Below are 21,552 nucleotides of genomic sequence, written 5' to 3' on the forward strand. Positions count from 1 at the left end.
AAAAACTTCTAATATAAAAAATAAACACCTCTTAATAGGGTAACAAGTCGTGACGATCGCCACATACAAAATTTTTTAATTTAATTTTGGTGACGAAAAATGATTAAGAATTCGACTAAATAAACACACTTATATGATTACATATCTGAAATCAAAATTTTTCAGGAAAAATAATTAAGCAAAACAAATTTTCTTTTTGCATATACGCCGGATGTAACGCATGAACGGAATAAAGCATCGGTGATGCCTGGACATCTCATTGCATTGAATACTAACCATTTGAAAATACTTAAATCTCGTGCAAGGACTACTACCACCTTTTCAATGCGACATGTACCTGCAAAGTGTGCAAAAACCAGGGGACTTACAAATATACTTTGTGCTGACATCTTTGCATCCATACAGCAGATTATGACATGATTTTATCGGCTAAGCTATTTATTCCATTCCATAAACAGGAAAACACAAAATTCGCTTTTTAATTGCCATTATATTATTAAATACAAAAATAATTGAATGTTTCAAAATGTCATAAATACTTATAAATGCTTTCAGTATACTAAATAAATTATATATTCTATTGAATATTCCCAAATTGTATTTGGACTTTAAATAATTTCTTTAAAATAGTTTAGATATTTTAAATGTAATATTGCGAAGCGCGCCCTCGGAATACTTACACAAGTTTTACAAATTTACAGTTTAGTTCAAATACTTCATTACTCTATTCAGACTTTTTTTTTACTAAACTCAGTCTTCAGCCTGGCAATTACTCAAAGAATTGAGCTGCAAATCATCATAGCTTCAATGGTTTTAAACATACACGCAAGTAAATCATAATTATAATGTTTTTTAAGAATATTTAATTTTTGAAATAGCTGCAAGGGTATATGAACTTTGGCTTGCCGAAGTTTGCTTAATTTCTTGTTTTTCTATGTCTTCTGCTATACTGGAGATTGTGCTTCTGAAAAATATGTCTTGGGGTTTTCTTTTGTTTCAGAATGGATAGATTTATTATATTCACGAACTGCTGTAAAGATGAAACACCGCATGATTTCGAAACCCTTTCTATTTGTCCGTTACTTGTCGATGCATACAGAGTGTGTACTGATATTTTGAGTTCATCTTCTAACATAAACTTTATTTCTGCTGAGCCAATTGATCGTGCATTGTCCATTATTATCCATTTCGGCATACTGAAAGCAATTAACATTTTCTCAACGGATTTTTAATATCTTCAGATGCTCTTGACTCTAAAGTTTTTAGCTCAAAGAAGTTGTGTCGACTAAAATCGAATTTTTGAAATTTTGCCCACTTTTGCCCACCAATTAGTTTTTTTTGCCAAACTCCAGTTTTTAAGTTCGAAAATTTTCGAAAACTTTCAAAAACATAAAAGTTGACCTTTTTAATTTTATTTTTAAATCGCTAGAGAATTGTTTGCCCAGCTTTTAAAATTTTGAAGAAGTAAAAACTTAAGAAAATATAAAACTATTAAAAACAGTTTTTTCGAAAAAATAAAAATTTTTAAATTTTAAGAGGTGGGCAAACTTGAGAAGTTTTTGTTTTTTCGAAAAATCTATTTTTAATAGCTGGGCAAAGGTTTTTTTTCTGACAAGGCTGTTAAAAAGCCGTCGGCAAACGTTATTTGTGAAAAATCATATTTTTAAGAGGTGGGCAAACGATTTTTTTTTAGATTCTGATCAATGATGTCAAGATAACCGAACGGTTGCATGTGTTCATAGTGACAAATAAAAATAAAATTGAATATTGATTCTATGAATGCATTGCTGTTTATATTAAAAAATGTCTTTTGGAAATCCAAAGTGTATGGTATTCTCTAAAGATGAATTCGATTGACTAGAAATACATGGTTGTCAAGCAATTGTGGTGTCGACTCAACAGTTGTGTGTATGAAGATGTGTTCTGTGTACTTGGGTGGCTTCAACCCAAATATTCTATTGATTGAATGGCCGTGGGGATCTTATAGAGTTTGTATACTCTTAATTAAATGGCTACACAGCCACGAATTATTACAACTACAGCTTTAAGTAATTTCTAATATTAACTAGAAACTGTCCCAACGGATGAGAGTGAAAAAGGAGAGAAAATCTCTCTTAGAACCATTTGACGAGTTCAACTAGGTACCAAATTATTTTAATAAGATGTATATTAATAATTTCAGGTCTATGTGCTTTAAGTTAGAAGACCGGTATATATTATAATTAATTAACAATTACTCTGAAACAATTAAACAATTGTTTAAATAAGAATTGAAATACATATATTATTCTTACACATTAAAACAAAATTATTTAACAAACTAGTTTAAATTTTTATATTATTCATACATATTAAAAAATTATATTAATGTTATGCCAGATTACATTTTTTGTGTTGCTAAATAAAAATTCTCGGTTGTTACTTAAAATATTTTAAAAACGGCTCCCGCGCTCTTCCGGTTAAAATACAGCACCCGCGTTGCCGGATTTAATGTTTTGTGATGCTAAACAAAATTTCTCGGCTCTTTACCGGTTCAAAAACAACCACCGCGCTTAACCGGTTCAAATGACCATTTTACATTCGAGAATTTTACATAAGTTCACTTTTTCCGCCAGAGAGCCAGAACGAGAGTAATGATATTTGGTTCCTCCATATAGAGAAACATATAGTCAAGACGTAGCACAAAAGACTTTTAGATGACGCTTTTCGAGCTAAGCCGCGTTACGAACTGAGACGCGCTTTGGACGTTTGCATATATCGTTACTCTCATGCTCGCCCTCTGGTGGAATAAAAGTGAACTAATGTAAAATTCTCGAATGTAAAATCTAGGGTTGTGCAAATATGTAAAAAAGTATCGTATCGATGACATATCATTCTCTAAAAATCTATCAAAATGATCAAATATTTGCCTAGGGGCCTCGACATGAATAAGCTGGCCTTGGGTGAGCGATTCCAGTTGCAGAACCGTCGAAATTCCGGCGTATTCCGTAAAACATACCCCCGTATATTAATTATTTCTATATGTCAAGGGTTAAAAAAAGGTTGCAACTTTACATCAAATGTGAGTGGATTTGGGGAAGAAGGATTGCCCAAAATTGTTTAAAATAACCAATGATATAGCCACAGCTGCATACAATAGTTAGAATCAGACTCAATCTTAAATTCACATTCAAAATAAATTATTTCGTTATTTTATTATTATTTTTCCATTATCATCATTATTAAAATATGAATCTACTAATCTTCTTAAAGTTCGTCCAAATCAATAACACTAATGAGGATCAAATATTTACTTACTTAAAAAATAAAACACTGCTGTGCAATCGAAACAACCGGGATTTTGCAAAAATCGTAACGAACGAAATTCCGTCTTGTTTTTTTCCCTTTTCGTATCAAGTCCGTGTTATCGCGTGGAGTAAGTGACAAAATTTAAGAGTAACTGACTGAGAGTCAGTTACGAAAGGGAAAAAAAAAAATATATATATAATAATTTATATATAATAATATATAATATATATATAATAATTTCATATCGTTTTTTAATCTATAAAAAATATCATTAAGACTCTGCACATAGAAGACGCAGATTCAAAATGTATTATTATTAATAGTCGTCCGATCTAGTTCGACTTATATACTACCTGCAATAGAATAAAGACTTTTGTGAAAGATTCGTTGTTGTTGATCAACTTTCATATTGATGCTGATCAAGAATATTTACTTTTCAGGGTCGGGTATGTATTTTCACTGCGTTGCAAACCCTTAACTGAATAATAATAGCCACTGCAAGGGTACAATTTCAAAAATTAAATATTCTTGAAAAAATTAAAATTATGATTTACTTGCGTATATGTTTAAAAGTATTGAAGCTATGATGATTTGCAGCTCAATTATTCGATAGCTACTATGGCAGCTATATAATATCGTTTTCCGATTTTAATAAAATTAAAAGCGTAATTCTGAACTCCAAAACTATTAATAAGTCAAAAGAATTAAAAAAAATTACAATATATAAAAGATAGATTAAAAAAAAAATGTTATATTTTTATTGTTTCCATGGGAGCTATATGATATAGTCGTTCGATTTTAATAAAATTTAAACACAGCAAAGTTATATTTTTTTAAATTTATTTTTTTCCTATTGTTCATATGGGATCCGGCTTGTTCAGATAGCTTTAAAATTGAGAAACTAGTTTGCGTAGAAATCCATCGGCTCTCCTAGTGATGCTGATTTAGAATATATATACTTTATAATTATAATATCCTCTGCAAGAGTATAAAATCAATTAAGCAATAGCCTAAATGTATAGGCAAAAATTCAAATACTTGGCTAAAACGGGCCGATTGGGAACTTTTTCCAGTCGTTTGGCAAATGTGAAAAAGTAAAACGATTGCTATCTCTTTCTAGCGTTTGTCTCTGAAAATGTTTCGTTCTCGGCAGATCTAATAAGATCGTATTTGCATCATGAGCAACCCTAGCAGCGCTGTCGCCACACACACATTGACAAGTTTCCCCGTGGAGATTATTCACACAAATTAAGTGCGAGCAATTATTAATAATATAGTTATTAAAATGACACTCAGAGATTTTGTTTGGGGGTACGATAACAACTACCTTTTCTTTTCCTAATTTTTTTTCTGTGTATTGAGGTGGGCTCGTCATACTGATTAATTCCCTAATTCTGAAATAATAAACCACTACTATATATCGAAACAATATTCAATATTCAAATCTATTGAAAATAGGCAACGTTAAACTTTCTTTTATACATTTTTCCGGATGTTTCTGTGGGAGCTAAACAATATAGTTGTCCGATTTCAATAAAATTAAAACCGTAACTCAGAAATATTATACCATAACTGTATTACGGAGAATAAAAAAAAATAGTTAAGATGGAGTGAAGTCATAGTTTTCCTAAATTTTTTTCCAATTGATCCGGCAATGGAAATACTTTTGGGAATGTTTCATGCAGATAGCTTTTAAGCTGAGATAATAATTTGAGACGGACGGTCAGGCGGACGGACAAACGGACATGGCTAGATCGACTTCCTAGTGATGCTGATCACTGCGTTGCAAACTTTTGACTGAAGCTATAATAACCTCTGCAAGGGTACAAAAATGAAAACAAATCAAACTTTGTTAGTGGGTATATTTATTCATAATTTATTCCAAGTGCCTTAGGTTAGACACATTTCTGTAAGGCTTGTCTAACCAAAAAGCGAATTAAATATGTATGTTTGTCTATTTGCGTATTATTATTATTATTTATCAATTACACTTATGGTATATGTCTTGGACGGATTAGTACTATGTTACGAAAAAATTGATAATCATGAGAAAGTATTGTGCGATCCTTTGAAAGGAATCCATTTGAGACCCCGTATATTATCGATCAGTATGTCTTTTTTCATTAGGATCCTGTTGCAGCTTTCCGTCCCGAACACTTGGCGCACTCGTAATTAATCCCAATGCATAAGAATCAAGAAGGCGGTTCAATGGGAAAACTATACTGTAGTAATACTTTCATTTCAAACCTGTGTATCTGTCCCACCTGGAGAATATATTTCAGTAGTATTGATCTTCGAATCTGGTCAAAATCGAGTGCATGTGGCAGTTTGATCTCTGTATATATACATATATACATTTGTCACTAGAAATTAGAGTGTAATCATTCGGCTTGTATTAGAAGAATTATCATATCAGAGAGGACGACGGGGCTTCACGTTGTGACTGATCTGCGGCAGCGTCTTCTACCAAAGAACACTTTATACTATATTTAAAACCTTCACACACTATGTATTTATCTATACCGCTCTTTTCTACTGAACATGTTCGATTAAATGCGAAATCTCTGTTGGGAGTGCTGAACACACGAATCGAGTGGAGTTGGCATCTTGTTTATACTTTAGTACAATTTGGACTCTAAGTGCCCCTTCGGTTTGCAGTTTTCGCTAACTGAACTATCAGAAAAGGTCGAAAAGTTGGTAGGTATTCCTCTCGTCCGTTCCGATTGTCGTCCATCAACTTCGTCCGCTTCAAACTCTTGTAGTGGCTACTCTGTCAGGCAATTGTAATTGGCACGTTTGTTAATTGTTGTAAGGTTATGTACTGAACGACCCATTAGCTTAAATTAAATGTAAGGGGCCTTCGTGAAGCAGCAGTTTCCGCCTGGTGGCTGCAGCAGTTTCCGGAGCACACGTCTGCAAATGGGGCTCTACCTTGAAACCCCTTCCGGATCGGCGTGCTCCGTCGATTGTTAAGTGAGGGCACTCGTCCACCAATCTCCCTACCACTTGCGCGGCGGCAAGGGTGCCTCCTGTTCCGCGTGGTACACCCTTCGGTGGGTCTCCACGTACTCACTCTGGGTCTGGGTCTGGGTCTGGGTCTGGGCCAGAACGCGATCGCCGGCTCGTCCCGAGGTCAAAGCCAGGTGGGTCGACGGCAGGGGCTGAAATGAGGGAGTGGAACATATTAATTTATTGGCCAACACTTTTGGAGTACGAAAGATCAAAGATCATATCTGGGTTCGTACAGTAACACACACAATGTGTTTTCATATATGTTTTAAACCAGTTAAGTGTATAGAAACCCAGTGAGCAAAAAATTGTTGACAGAAAGGTCAATGTGGTTGATTTTGGTGTGCAACATATGTATTTGAAGACCATAACTTTTTATTTAAAATATATCATTTAATTTGGTAGTGGTCTTGAAGTTTTCGTACAAATTAGTCGTTCAACACATAATGTCAAATAAAACACATTTTTTATCAAAGGCAACAGTATACTTAAACAACAATTTTAACATTAAAATTATGATTTACTTGCGTATATGTTGAAAAACATTGAAGCTATGATGATTTGCAGCTCAATTATTAGATAGTTATTTTATATAATTTTATTATTTCTATTGGAGCTATATGATATAGTCGTCCGATTTTGATGAAATTTAAACCGTAATTCTGAAATATTTAAACATTACTATATGTCGAAGAACTAAAAAAAATTTTTGAAAACATCAAAGTTATCATTTTTTTGTATTTTTTTTTCCGATTGTTCCTATGGGAGCTATAGCTATATGATATAGTCGTCCGATCCGGCTCGTTCCGACTTATATACTACCTGAAATAGAAAGATAAAAGACGGACAGACAGACGGACATGGCTTGATCGACTCGCCTATATACTTTATAGGGTCGAAAACGTCTCCCTTACTGCGTTGCAAACTTTTGACTGAAATTATTATACCCTCTGCAAGGGTATAAAAACAGAAAAACAATAATTTATTAAAATTTCGTTTTAAAATAGCAATCGGAGATATAAAACAAAATTAATTTTTTTGAGCATGGTAATGGTTTCAAAACTAAGTTTTTAATTTAATTCAAATCGGATAAAGATATCATATAGCTGTCATAGGAGCGCTGGAATAATTGAGCTGGAAGTCATCATTGCTGCAATGTTTTTGAGCATAGACGTATATTATTCGAATTCTAGATGTTTTAAAGAATATTTTAATTTTGCAATAGATGCAAGGGTATATAAACTTTGGCTTGCCGAAGTTTGGTTCCTTTCTTGATTTGTAATGTTCTTCGGGAGATAGAAATTGTTAAATATTTAAAAAATAAGGTTTTTATATTATCTAAATATTATTCCAATCGGACGACTATGCCCATATAAACGGAAAACCAACATAGCTTAACTTTTTTTATACATATACTCATCAAAATCGACCGGGGCAAGTCAACAACAGGTTGAATGAAGCGTTTCCGACCATATACAGTATATATATTCTTGATCAGGATCAATAACCGACTCGATCTAGCCATGTCCGTCTGTCTGTCCGTCAGTATTAACGTCAAGTTCTGGGAAACTATGAAGGCTAGAGGTTTATTTCAAAGCGGGGCCACGCCCACTGTAACGCCCACAAATCGTGAACATATGAACTGTCACTCTGAGACATGTTAGACCGTATGTGTTGCACCCTGTGTGTGTGTTGTGTGTACCTATCGATAGACACAAGCACTTTTTAAATCGAGCTAATATTCAAGAAGTAACTTGTTTATGAAGGACTCTGCTGCTGCTCTGCTGGTAATCGCTGCACTACAGAGACAGAACGAAAGAACTGTTAGCGGGGGTGGGGAGCCGAGTGGCGGGTATCAAATAATCGGGAAACTTGACTATAGCGTTCTCTCTTATATTGTTTTTTTTTCTTAACCCCGGCTCTACACTGCATTGTGTTGGTCAAAGTACATCTGGTAGGGTCGGAAATGGTTGGAGGGGTGTTATAACCCTTTGCAAGGAGTTCTGTCCGAACCGCAGTTTTTTCAGCTCTAAAAAGCAAGGCTTGGGGATTGCCCACCACTTACCTGTCGATCCTGTCCAGCCCGGCGAGTGCGCGGAGTGCCCTCCGGGGAGGAGACCTCCATCTCGTCGGGGGCGGTCCAGTGCTCGGTGAACTCGCTTGCGGAGCGGGCCAGCGAGGGGTGGCTGAGGGAGCGGTGGAAGGAGCGCCGGTCGTCGTCGTCGTAGTACTGCATGCGGTACGTGCTGCTGGCGTCGCTCACGTTGTCCGTGTCCGGGTGGTCCACCTGCCGTCGGCCAAAGTCGACGGTCACCTCGGACATGGAGCGGAAGTCGTTGTGGTCGGTCTGGTAGGAGGTGCGCGAGCTGCGGCGCGACCGCTGCAGGTTGAAGGCTCCGGCTCCGGGTGCTCCAGGTCCTCCGGAGAAGATGCCCGGCATACCCGGCATCCCTGACATACCGGGGTCGTTCCGGATGGTCCGCACACTGGAGCCCCCGTCGCTGTCGTACTCATAGAGCGTGGGCAGCGAGCTGCGGCGCGATCGCGTGTCCCAGGGCTGCGGCGAGGCCTTCTTGCCGCGGCGCGGCGTGCGGAGCTCCACGTCCGGGTCCTCGTCGTCGCCGGGCGGGGCCAGGATGCGGATGATGACGTCCCAGGTCTGCGGCTCGAACATGCGCTCGTAGCGCGTGTCCTGGCGGATGCGCTCGAAGTCCTCGCGCACCACCGCCTCGGTGAGCATGGTGCGCAGCGAGGACTGCGTCGTGATGATCTCCTTCCACTTGGCCCGGTCGTCGTAGCTCAGGTTGTGCACCGAGCTGGCATCGTCGGCGCCGGCCTCCGACATCTCGGCCAGCTCCGGCTCCGGCTCCTCCAGGATGCGGATCAGCACGTCCCAGTTGGGCACGTCCTTGTCCTGCGGCGGCACCTCGATCGGCTTCATGTTGCCCACCAGCTCGGGGCTGGTCAGCTTCAGCTTGTTGTCGTGGATCTGGGCGGGCGGCGGCGCCAGGCTCAGCTCGCTGCGCTCCATCCTGGGCGTGAGGGTCAGCCCGGAGGCGCTGGAGATGTCCGAGAAGTTCTCCCACAGCGCCTGCTCCCGGTCGCTGGGGTAGTTGCGCACGCGCACGTCGAACTTGGGGTCAACCGGCGGCGCCGGCGGTGGCGGCGGCGGCGGCAGCGGGGCCCGCGGCTTGCTCTTGTACTCCGTGACGCGGCGCTTGTGGCTCTCGATGTCCTCGATGGTCTTCCGCTCGGTCACCGTGCGCAGGTAGACGTCGTCCACCGTGTGCGACGTGGTCACCGGCGGTTGCGGTTGCGGCTGCAGGGCGGCCACCGGCTGGAACTCGTCCTCGTAGTAGTGCATCGTGTCCACGGTCAGGTCGGGCGCCTCGGAGGACAGGTCGGTGATCTCGCTGGGCGCCGGGCCGTCGGTGTAGTCGGACCACGTCTCCGGCCGCCCGTCCACCACCTCGTGGTGGGTGCGCGTGTACACGGAGAACTTGGGCTCGGCCTGGGCCTGGGCCACTGGGAGCGGCGCCGCATGGAGCTCGGGCACGTAGGTGAACTGCGAGTGCATGGCCAGGGCGTCCGCCGGCGGCGGCAGCGAGTCGAGGGTCAGCACGCTCTCGCGGTCCTCGTAGGCCTCCAGGATGGTGGACAGGTTGTTGCGGTCCGGGCGCAGCGTGGCCACGCTCTCCGTGTCCGAGGTCACGGGCGAGGGCGGCGGCGGCGGCGACTTCTTGACCCGCACCTGGACGTCGAACTTGGGCGAGTCCGCGGCCACGGCGACGGCCTCCTGCAGCGGGAAGGCGTGGCGCGTCACCGATGTGGTGGTCATCACCGCGCTGGCGGCAGAGGGCTCCTGGGTAGAAGCAGGGGCGTAGTGGTCGCTGTAGAGGCTGGAGGTCTCGTGGACGAAGGCGCGGTTCTCGCAGCTGCCCGCCGAGCTGAAGGGCAGCGAGCGGGTGTCGATCTCCTCGATCTCCGAGTGCGACTCGCTGGGGTAGTCCGAGGGGATGAGGGCGCCCTCGCTGCCCGAGGAGCTGTAGACCGCCTGGAGGGCGGCGTGGGCGCGCGGGATCTTGACGCCCTCGAAGGCGCTGATGTTGCCCACGCTGCTGCCACTCAGCTTGGTGATCTCCGAGCCGCTGCCCATGCTCATCGGCAGGCGACGCACCACGGGAATGGAGCGGCTGCGCAGGCAGTAGTAGGAGACGGCCAGACCCAGGAGCAGAAGGGTCAGGAACATGATGGCGCAGATGATCATCAGGATCTGGATGCTCTTCAGCGGCGGCTGCAGCACGGAGCTGGTGGCGATGGGGTTCAGGCTGCGGGAGAAACCAGGGTTACTAAGCAGTCGAGTGTCTGAGGTCCGTCGCCGGACCATACAGCTATGGCCAGGTGACTGGAACCCATTACACAGCCAGCAGCTACTCAAATTAATGTTGCCTACACGACATTCGATTTTTATCGAATTTATTTTTAATATAAAATATTACCTATTGTTAATTTTTATTAAATTTTATTTATTAATTTTATTAAAATAAATCGGTTGTAAAAAAAGTTTTAAGGATCATACAGCTATGGACAGGTGACTGGAACCCATTACACAGCCAGCATCTACTCAAATTAATGTTGCCTACACGACATTCGATTAAGATTTATTTTGAGTGTTATATAATAAATAAATAAAAAAAAGTGTTGACCAATGTGAAAGATTATTAATATTGTTAAAATCTAAATCGGTTGTAAAAAAAGTTTTAAGGACCATACAGCTATGGCCAGGTGACTGGAACCCATTACACAGCCAGCATCTACTCAAATTAATGTTGCCTACACGACATTCGATTAACATTTGTTATATAATAAATAAATAAAAAAAAAAGTGTTGACCAATGTGAAAGATTATTAATTTTGTTAAAATCTAAATCGGTTGAAAAAAGTTTTAAGGACCATACAACTATGGCCAGGTGACTGGAACCCATTACACAGCCAGCATCTGTCCAAATTAATGTTTCCTTCACAACATTCGATTAACAATTATTTTTAATATTACATATATAATAAATAAATAAAAAAAGTGTTGGTCAATGTGAAAGAGTATTCATTTTGTTTAAATCTAAATCTAAAAAATGTTTTAAGGTTTAACCCTAAAATATCTGACAGAAACTTCATTATTATTGGATTCTTTGGCTTCACTTTACTTTGAAGGTTTTTTAACCTCGCTTTGTCTAAAATCATTATTAATTATTAATAATAATAACCAAAAGCCGTAGTTTTAAAGGGATTTTGTTGAGAATATAGCCTAAGCGCCCTTTGTGCTACTTAGCTGTCCATAGCTGTAGAAATCTCCCATCGTAAAAAGAGAAAAGTTAACCTAACATAACATACAACAATAAATACATGTAATATGATTGCAATTTTGCGCTATTGTCATAATAGGTTTAGGTAGTTACATTTTAGTACCCCATTTATATGTTATATCCTACACTTATTTAAATGGAATAGTAGAAATAAATCTGTCGCTATAGAACGCAACATTTCCTATTATATACATATCTTAATACAATAAAGTTACATTATTCAGTGTTAAAATATTTAAATTAATGTGGAAGATATTGGGTCCTATTTGATTTATGTGGTGTATATTTTATTTCAATTTTCACATACTAAAATCAAATTAATTATTGAAAAAATGTATTATGTTTAGAACAACTGAAAACCGCAATGATGGATTTACTAGGTTTTTTAAAGTTAACAATTAACCTCGGTTTTTTTTAAGTTAGTTGACTAAGCCCCTATTAAAACGTTACTTTCCATGGTTGTAACTAATAAGCACTTTTGTAGTTTTCAGATAATTTCTAGTGTGCTAGTGCAGCTTCGCTTGCGATGGATAGCTCGAATACCCTAAAACTACTTTTCTCATATAATACTTTTGTAGTAGAACTATATAACTATGCATTTTAGATGTTACTTTAAATATATTTTCCAATTGGAAGCGATTGGACCACTTGGGGAGTCCCAATAAATCTTAGCAAATCAGTTTAAAGTTATTAGAATGCAATAAAAATGCATATTTATATTGTTAATCGGTGGATCGCACAGCCAGCGTTGCTTCCTAGTTTTCGCACCGATGGCTTTCTATATAGAGATTAGAGAACTAGAGGCTTACATGGGCGCCGGTAAGGCGGGCGGCAGCGAGGGCACTGGCGGCGGGTAGCGGCAGACAATCGTGATGATCTCGTCGCCGTCCATCTCCAGGTTGGCGTGGAAGCGGACTATGATGTTGTTGGTGAACACACGGGTGGGGTTCTGCGGGAGGACACGGGATTAAAGCAACTGGCGAGCTGAGATGTCGAAAGCACCCACCTGGATGGTGCCGCATCCCTTGAGCGGCAACTCGAGGCGGTAGCTGAGGGCTCCTTTGCCGCTCACGCGGCACGCACTGCTGCGGTCGTAGTCGGCCTGGATGATGCCATGGAACGGGTCGTTGAACTTGAGGTCAACCTGTTGGCCGGAGATCGTTGGTTATGGCCCAAGAAAGCGGACTCCCGTAAAGAAAAGCTAAGGCACATACCTGCATGGAGCCGGCGGCACAGTTGAGAGCTGCCTTCGTTCGGTTCAGGAATATCAGCGGACTGATGTCGTCCAGTTTGGTCACCTTCAAAATAAATACACACATTGTCATTCCACAAATATGTTATTACAAAACCACAAGTCAACTTCCATATCAAGAAAAACCAAACCGGGAATAAAATCAATGCACATTATTAACATATTTTTATTAGAACGCCACAAATAGCCGTAGAAAGCACTGATCCAACAGATTTTAAAAAATAAAAGAATGTTATGGTGCATTACAAAATACTTTCGATGCTGTGTGTATCTTCAAAAGTGTGTGTAGCTTTGGTCACAATAAAAATAAATGTTAAAAACTACACTTTTTCTTGGCTTCAAAACGAGATAAGCACTGCCAACAAATGAATATTTTGGTTTTGCTCTCGTAACAGCGACATTGTTTTCCACACGTTCCCCTATCTTTTTCGACCAGAGAAACATATCTGAACATAAATTTAGAAATAGTTACGACCGCAAAAAATGGCTTGTTATGAGCTTACACATTCCAGCGCAAAGTAGGTGGCTGGTTCATGCATGTTTGGTGGGAATTTCAGCCACGCTGGTGCTCCATTTCGCCCGAACAATGCCCTGTGAGTTTCCCTAGGATCTGTGGCAGCCCTGTGTGCAGGCGAAAGCCATTGTGGGTTTGTGGCCACCTCTGTAGGAAGTGGCGTCGAGAAAGCGGTTGAGCCACTGATATAACACCAGCGCACAAAATAAACAGATGCAAATGCTCCACAAACGCATTTACAGCTTGCTGTTCAGTTCCTTAATTAAAATACTGTGGAATATGTGGGTCCAATTTGTATGCCTTCCCGGAATACAAATCATTATTAATAAAAATATATAAAGCTAAAAAAAATCAAATGCATTTTCTTTATTCAGAAAATGATGGTAGAGCATTTCACGCTTATAAACACCTCCAAACTTTTCACCTAGAAACTATGTTACTTTTCTTACTAAATTTGAGAAACATCTCAAAAATCTTCAATATTTTGTAACTACGAAATACAACCTCTTTTATACCCTTGCCGAGGGTATTATAATTTCAGTCAGAAATGAAGAAGACCATAAAATAAATTAACAAAAATTACAACTTTGCATGGCTTAATTTTTTTTTTTAATTCCTCGATAAATAGTGGTGGTTTAATATTTCAGAATTCAGGGTTTAATTTCATTAAAATCGGCCGACTATAACATATAGCTCCCGTTGAAACAATCGAAACATAAAAAATTAAAAATTATAAAAATGTAACTTTTCTATTTTTTTAAATTTGTTTTAAATTTTTTAAGGACATAGTAATGGTGTAAGGAATATTTGATTCTTTTAAAAGCTGCAAGGGTATATAAGCTACGGCTTGCTTCCCATCCTGTTTCGGATCTTTTTAGGAGTTTTTGTGATTGATTCGACCCCGTTTGGATTACATTGTTTTAAGTGTAGGTTGTTGGTTGTATGCATATTGTCTTTGGTGCGGCAGGGCCCATCTTAGACGGACCTTCCTGCCCTGACGACCGTTTAAGCTGATTGGCGGAGGGCCGTGGTTGCCCCACCAGCGATTCGGAGAATGGCACACTAAGTGCGTCTCAAGTGCTTACCTTGCCGTCCAGGGTCGCCTCCTCGGGCAGTCCGTTGGTGGTGTAGTTTCCGCTATCGCCGTGCTGCACGTAATTGGACTGGGCCGCGGTCTGTCCGCCGAGGAAGAGCAGCAGCAGAGCGGCCAGCAGGAGGCGCCGTCTTCCACTGGCCCAAAATGGCCCCTGGTCCCAGTTCATTTTGCTCGCTGGTTCCTCGATGGGCGCTCCAAAGCCAGAAAAACAGCAAAATGGGTTTCGGGCTGCAGGAAAATACGTACAATTAGTGCTTTGACTCTCCACAGTGGGTATGTTACAAAGGAAAAAGGGAACAATAGAAATGCATGCACTGTATGTATGCACTGACAATGCACATTTATAAAACGCCAAAATTGGCTCAGGAAAGTACCTACTCAATGCATTACAGAGAACCAAATAACTGCTAAAACTGCATCACTTCTACCTAAAGACAGTACAAAATTAAATTTTCTGCATAATATTCCGATTGGACAACGCCAGTATTCCGCCCACATAGCCAACATGGCGGATGGGTTATAAAAGTCACTCATTTTATTGATTGTTTTTTTGCAGAGGGTATTATTAATTAATTTGGTATGGTTTCTCTTTTACTTAAATTACTGAAATAAATGTGAATGAAAAAGAAACTAATTTAGTTTCCTTAATCAGGGACTCCAGACCATCATTTGAACAGTCCACCTAAAAGTGACCTGTCTTCTACCAAAACGACTCCACCTCACCTTTTGAGCTTGACGGGCAGCGTTCTGTCAACGACCTTCGCCCCAAATATCTGCGGCTTAACAACGAGTCACAGAAATACAAAGATACATACGTGATTCACGTATGAGCTGGGCTCAGCTTTTGGCAGAACCTATTTCTCAAGCGGGTTTGTGTTCTGGGACTTGTGTTCTAATCTATCTTTTTTTGCGCTTTGAATATGGCCACGATGGACAAGCTTGGGCCTCGACTGATGAACAGATGTTCAATGCCAAGATTGATGGGTCACCCAATCGACTCTTAACGAGAGCCGAGACTGCCATTAGACCCAAACTACACTGGCCTGCAAGCAAACTGATTTGGACACTCCACCCATGGAAAAGTCATAAGCGTAATTTCATATCTCGAGGGCTGGATTAACTAGAACTTACTTAGGTAGAAATACAAAATAATCTGTAAGCAAGCTTCGTATGCAAGTATGCATCCAATCCACTTACACTTATTGCATAAAGGCGTTGTGGTACACGCAATATGGCCAACAAAAGACCCGATCCACAAGTAGAGGCTAGCAGACCAATATGGCCAGACACCTACGACAATTTGGCCATATTTGTCGGGTACTCGCCTTGAGGCGGATCTGCCGACTGCATTGCGACAAAGCCAGGCCAAAAGCCAGTTCGAGGCGCTCCAAGACGACGGCTCAAGTATAGCAAAAGCCAGGCAAAACCAGCACTGGCTAAAATCTACTCGGTACGAGCTTACCATTTTCTGCAAGAACGGGTTTTCAGCCAGCCAACCAACGCGATTCGGATTCAGATGGGCATTGGCACAGATACAGATACAGCTTCAGCTTCAGCTTCAGCTTCATATACAGATACAGCTTCAGCTTTAGATACAGATACAGATACAGATACAGATGTAGGGAACGAGCTATGGCACGTAGGAGCGCCTTTTGGCCACTGCCCTGGCAATCCAACCTTCTGGTGCACCTGGGCCAATCCAAACCGAATCCAGTTGCAGCTGCTCGAGTGAGCACCCAATGCCGCCGGGGAAATATGTACTTGTCAAGGTTGTTGTCACGATTCAATAGACCAGCCCAACGCTAACGTTATCATTCGAATGAGTCACGGACCGAGGGAACTTGTTTCGGTTTTGCAGGAAAGCCGCATTATTACTGCTGATCTCAATCGGATCTTGCAAAAATACGACAGAATTCCCAACTCTGAACTTTAAAATTTGTTGTTTTTCAATACCGCTTTCAAAGCTATCTCTTTAATCACATATTCAAATCTTAAGCTGGCAGCACTAAAAAGATTTATAAGCCAATACAAATGCAAGCATTCCAGAACCCTATGATCTGACTTTGCTTGGGGCAGCTGCTGACTCAAGTATAAAAAACGCAATGAATAATTTCTGTCTTGCGTTTATTTATTTATTCTTGCTATTGTTGATTGTTAAAAAGTGAATTTTTAATTCCATTTTAAAAAAATAGTTGCTTGTATTTATTAAATTGGCCAAAAATAATTACAAGTATGTGCAGTAAGTACAGTAAGAAATATGCACATTTACTAACAAAAATTTAAGAACAGATAAACATGCATAAGTATTTTTCTATAAAAAAAAATATTATTTTGAAAGTCGGAGTGTCTGAATTCGCGAAAATGCGCAAAATTAATTGCACTAGCGTTCTTTCTCATGTAAAAAAGTTTGGGCGCACACAGCCGTGATCGATGTACATAAGCACACCTTTCCTCATAAAGTAGTCATGCATACACACAGGTAGGTGAGTATCTTTTGTGTGCAGCCTCACAGGCACACTCGCACACAAGAGGGTATGGTTATGGGTATGGGTATGGGTATGGGTATGGTATCTATAGATAGGTTCGCTTTGTCGCTCAGCTCGGAAAAAACTGGTATTTTGACTTGTTGCTCGCTCTGTGTTTTATTCCGCCCCTCGTCGCTCCAACTAACTCCACAAATCCGCCCCCTCCCCTCCCCTCCCCTCTCCGCCCCCCTCCAGATACAAGCTATGGTTTAATGATTACGCGACGACTGAGAGTTGCTCAGGTATGGGTAGCAGTTGAAATGCGAATGCACGGGAAGAAAATGTGGCTATTTGTTTACCCTCGATCGTAAAGCCCGAAGTTTGTAACGCAACCATGAAAGCATTTCATTTTTATTTGCGACATCCGCAGAGGACACAATCTATATCTTAATATTCCAGTAATGAATTTTGTTTAAATGTTTTTTAACGCATTCCTTTTTGGTGTAAAAGCTTTAATAACAAACTTTATTCAAGTCAGATTTTGTATATGGTCGTCGACCATCATGTATCAATATACCATTTCATTGACATTATTCAAAATTTAACAAAACATTCGTTAAAATTTAAATGTTAGTCAGAAAAATGTCAATTTTTTTTTGCGCTTCCATTCAGGTGAGATATTAAGGTTTATACAGTCTTACAAACTTATGACCAAATGGTAAACAATATCAAAAGCATTCCCAGCTTACTCTCATATATGTATATATATATATATATATATATATATATGTATACATAGCTCACCCCTACTTTTGACATATACATGTTCAAGCTATCATGTTAGAGTTTTGGTTAAAAATAATAAGAGGCGAACTTCAAGGATTTAGCTTTAATTAATCAAACATATATTTTTTATTTCTTAGTGCAGTTGATGGCAGCTCGATTGAAGTATATACGCTAGCGATATATACAGTTATGTATACAAATTTAAGGTATTCATATTTAAAACGACAAATAAAATCAAAATCAAGAAAGTTCTCTGATTTGGAAACAAGGGTCTATAAAAATTACGTTACAACATTTATTTTGTTGGCCAAACGCTACATTACTCTCGAGTAGTATTGACAATGTCAAGGGATATGTCTATTTTTTTACATTAAGTAGGCTGTTTTTTTTTGTTTTTTTTTTTAAGGCTGTTTAAAGTACTTTATTTTCAAACAGAGGAACCATCGAGAAAAATATCGAAATGATGCATGCATGGAGAAATAAACTAATTTGTTGTTTAGGCTTAAGTGAAGGTTTAAGTATACAAATGTTTAAGTTTCTCCCCTTTAATGAACTTCCATAAATGGGCGTAAAAAAAATTTTAAAAAAATTGTTTGTAAAATGTATAATCTCTTTTAAAGCAATTGTTGAGTTCCCTTAAATCGGGATTTGTTGCCTTCATTAACTTTTTCCTAAAGAAGTAGTTTTACGAGTGTCAAAGCATTCCTACTTCAATTTAATTTTATCAAAGTTACAAAATTAAAAGCATTAAATCTGTATGTTCCCAGCAAACAAAATGTCGGCGAGCCTAGGGCAATTTGCAATTTAATATAAATAAAGTATTTCGTCCCTTAAGAGGCTTTACCAGTACGATATATAAAAAATCGAATAACATCTTTTAAAAGCGGCATAGCTCAACAATAAATTCACCGATTCACATCAAAATCAGACTGAGTATTCTCGAATATATTTGCTATACAACGCCATTATGTTGATTTTTGATATTTTCACAGATGCTAAGAAATTGTATTGGTAATAGCTTATCCTTCTTTGATTCTGCTTCTCATTCGTACGGAATCCGCTCTGAATTGGGGGTATTTTTCCGGCATCACCACAAAGACACCACAAATCTTCGTTTTTTTTTTAAAGAAAAAATCTTGAAATATAATATATATATATATTATCTTAATCTATATTATTCTGTCGAGTACCTTCTATAACAAAATTCCCAATTTAAAGCTGAGAATATCAATGCTCTTACTTATTTCTCTGCGTGTACGTCCGGTATGTATCGCAAACTCGGGCTGCGCATGCGCCGTGCGCCTCTAAAGCTGTCTCCCTCTCTCTTTCTGCCCCACAACCTCCATCTCTTTCGCTCCTGGAGCGAGCTTGCCTCGTCGGCATGCGTAAGCGTCGGAGGCCAGAGCCAGTGCTCAAGCTCTGGAAAACAACAGCTCAGCTTAGCTTCTATGGCGGCGGCGTTGCGACAGCATTCCAACTGTGCGATACCCACGCACTTACCATGAATACCTACGTACCTACGTACCCATGTACCCATGTACCATCAATACTCGGAGCCCACTTGATTGTACCTTGATTCCGGCTTCTATAGGGTTGACCTCAGCGAGAGCATTTGCCAAACTCCATTATACTAATTGTAGGGATTTAATTAATCCATAATATATAAGACAGTTTTTCCTAGCTCGAAGTATCTTCAAGGCAATGCAAAGTATATTCCTTAACTCAGATGTTATTTATTGGCAGATTTCGGAAGTTGTTCGAACTATGGAAGTTTGACAGTGTTAAGTGCGTTACGGTACAGTTTGTATTTATAACATAACACATATTTTGGTTTTGGGGCAAGGACAGGCGACTTTTTTTTGGCGTTATAAGATGTATAGATATTTTTCCTCAAAATAGGCTGGTAATCAAACCAAACTCGACAAAGAAAATAAGCCAAGCCGTCGACAAGGGCAATCGATTGAGTCCTGATTTGGGGCTTCTTAAGCCCTTCAAAGCAATTCATTTTGTATCAGGCGAACAGCTAATTGAAGTGCAGCATCTATCTACAAAAGGCAAACGTCGCGATGAAGTCAACAATAGAATTGAATGAAATCATCAAGGCGATGAGAACGCCACACTTCCGCACACGCTCCAATGGAATTGAATAGAACTTTCTCAGATCAGAATCAAAAGCCATTTATTCCGTCAGCGGATTACTGTACATTTTCTGGAGAAAGCCAAAGATCGGTTCTTTTGTGGATGCCCTGCGATCGGAAACAGGGCGCCGCCGTCCACTTGACTTGTCTAGCCCTCTATGCTTTTACCTGCTAGCAATTAAGATTCCAATCTGATTTGGTTAGTAATGCCAGTTCCGAGAAGCGATGCCATGGCGACGTCGCTTATATCAAATACCCAGAAAACTTATAGGTGTCACACCAATGACAGTGCTGCATGTGCATTTAGATGCATCACACACCTAAGTTGCTGTGTTGTATGTTTGTTTCGTATTAGCACAGTTGCATTTATTGGGGTGACGCTTTAAATATTAAACATATACAGGATTCCTTGAGTGAGGGGAATGGTGAAGTGTTCTCGAGGGTCACGGTCAGCAAATAGTTTACCAAACAAAATTGCATTTCATTTCTGGATTCCTTCAGTTGCTTTGCATTGCTTACCAGCTTAATTCACAGAGTAAAAAGGGCAAAGTAGGGCGTTAAAAGTAATCCTAGTTTTACAAAACTGAGCATACGATGTGCATGAGCATCGGATTTAAACGATAAAAGCACTCAAAAAAATGTTGGTCACAGACGATGTTGTTTCACTAGAGAATTCACAAAAGTTGTTTGGCGAGCCATTACGGCTTTTGTTTGCAAGCTAGGGCCACTTAGTTAAGCCACGCAGAGAGCATGAGCATTTGCAAATGTATTTCGCCAAATTTATTGCATACAAACTAAAAAAAAAAATATTGAGCAAAACAAAAAACGTATATACTTTTTCGTTGAGACGCGTTCCGACGCCTAGTGGTTTTGTGAGTTAGTAAATGCCGATTTGTGTGATCTGAGACCAGACTTGTCTCTAACACTTGTCCGTGCCCGAACGCGCTCTAGTGGACTACTCGCTGGCGACTGACGACTGACGACGGATTTGCCTGCTCGCAATTCGCTGGCCCCAGACTCGAGTCGGCCTTCTCGTCCCACAGCTTTCGAGCCAAGTTGAGGCTGAGTCTGGGCCTTTGTCAGTACGTTGTCTCCACACACACACACCACACACCACACACCACACACCACACACCACACACCACACACCACATACCACCTACCACATACCACATACCAGCTGGCTGTCTGACTCTCTGGCTCGGCAGAGATGAGGGCCCAGCTACAGCTCACCAGCCAGGCCTGGCAGCTGGTGATTTTGGCCAACAAAATCAAGCAGGGCTGTCTCCCTCTTTCTCGTGCCAACGCGACTTAGACTCGGTTTTGGCTTTAAGCCTCCGCTCAGCGATGCACGACGAAACCCGCTCAATCGGCGGTAGAGGGCCTCCAAAGTGGTCTATAGAGAGCGGCTTTTGGCCAAACCTGTTGTGTGCAGAGAACAAAATCGGTGCTAAGTTGGCCGAAATCAAAACACCAAATTAAACGTTACGCATTCACTATACTAAAACTCTTTAGAAAAAGAAAATGTTAGTTGTAGCTAAGGGCGCTAACAAAAATGAATTAAATCCGAACAAGGTACCTGCACTGCAAACACCGAAACAGGAGCAGAAATTTTTATTTTATAAGTACGTACACCCAGAA

At 40.4% G+C, this 21,552-nt stretch overlaps 1 protein-coding gene across 1 annotated transcript; it reads right to left on the reverse strand.

Moving 5' to 3' along the window:
- Window positions 1–5,136: 5,136 nt before the first annotated feature.
- On the reverse strand, window positions 5,137–20,907 carry LOC128265589 (uncharacterized). Its single transcript, XM_053001707.1, has 7 exons — window positions 20,747–20,907; window positions 14,512–14,750; window positions 12,875–12,958; window positions 12,667–12,804; window positions 12,470–12,609; window positions 8,363–10,625; window positions 5,137–6,449 (listed from the first exon to the last, which is right to left on the reverse strand). Exons 2-7 carry the CDS (start codon window positions 14,686–14,688, stop codon window positions 6,288–6,290), a joined length of 2,964 nt encoding a protein of 987 aa, XP_052857667.1. The 5' UTR covers window positions 14,689–14,750; window positions 20,747–20,907; the 3' UTR covers window positions 5,137–6,287.
- Between the last annotated feature and the right edge of the window lie 645 nt (window positions 20,908–21,552).

Source organism: Drosophila gunungcola, unplaced genomic scaffold (assembly GCF_025200985.1).
Source record: "Drosophila gunungcola strain Sukarami unplaced genomic scaffold, Dgunungcola_SK_2 000137F, whole genome shotgun sequence".
Lineage (NCBI taxonomy): Eukaryota > Metazoa > Arthropoda > Insecta > Diptera > Drosophilidae > Drosophila > Drosophila gunungcola.

What these genes read in the sequence shown, in the direction of transcription:
- LOC128265589 (XM_053001707.1), bottom strand. Translation starts at nt 14,688, where the DNA reads ATGAACTGGGACCAGGGGCCATTTTGGGCCAGTGGAAGACGGCGCCTC. An exon ending in AGGGATGCGGCACCATCCAG is followed by an intron (nt 12,610 to 12,666) that starts GTGGGTGCTTTC and finishes GTCCTCCCGCAG; the next exon opens with AACCCCACCCGTGTGTTCAC. An exon ending in GGGCTGGACAGGATCGACAG is followed by an intron (nt 6,450 to 8,362) that starts GTAAGTGGTGGG and finishes CCCTCATTTCAG; the next exon opens with CCCCTGCCGTCGACCCACCT.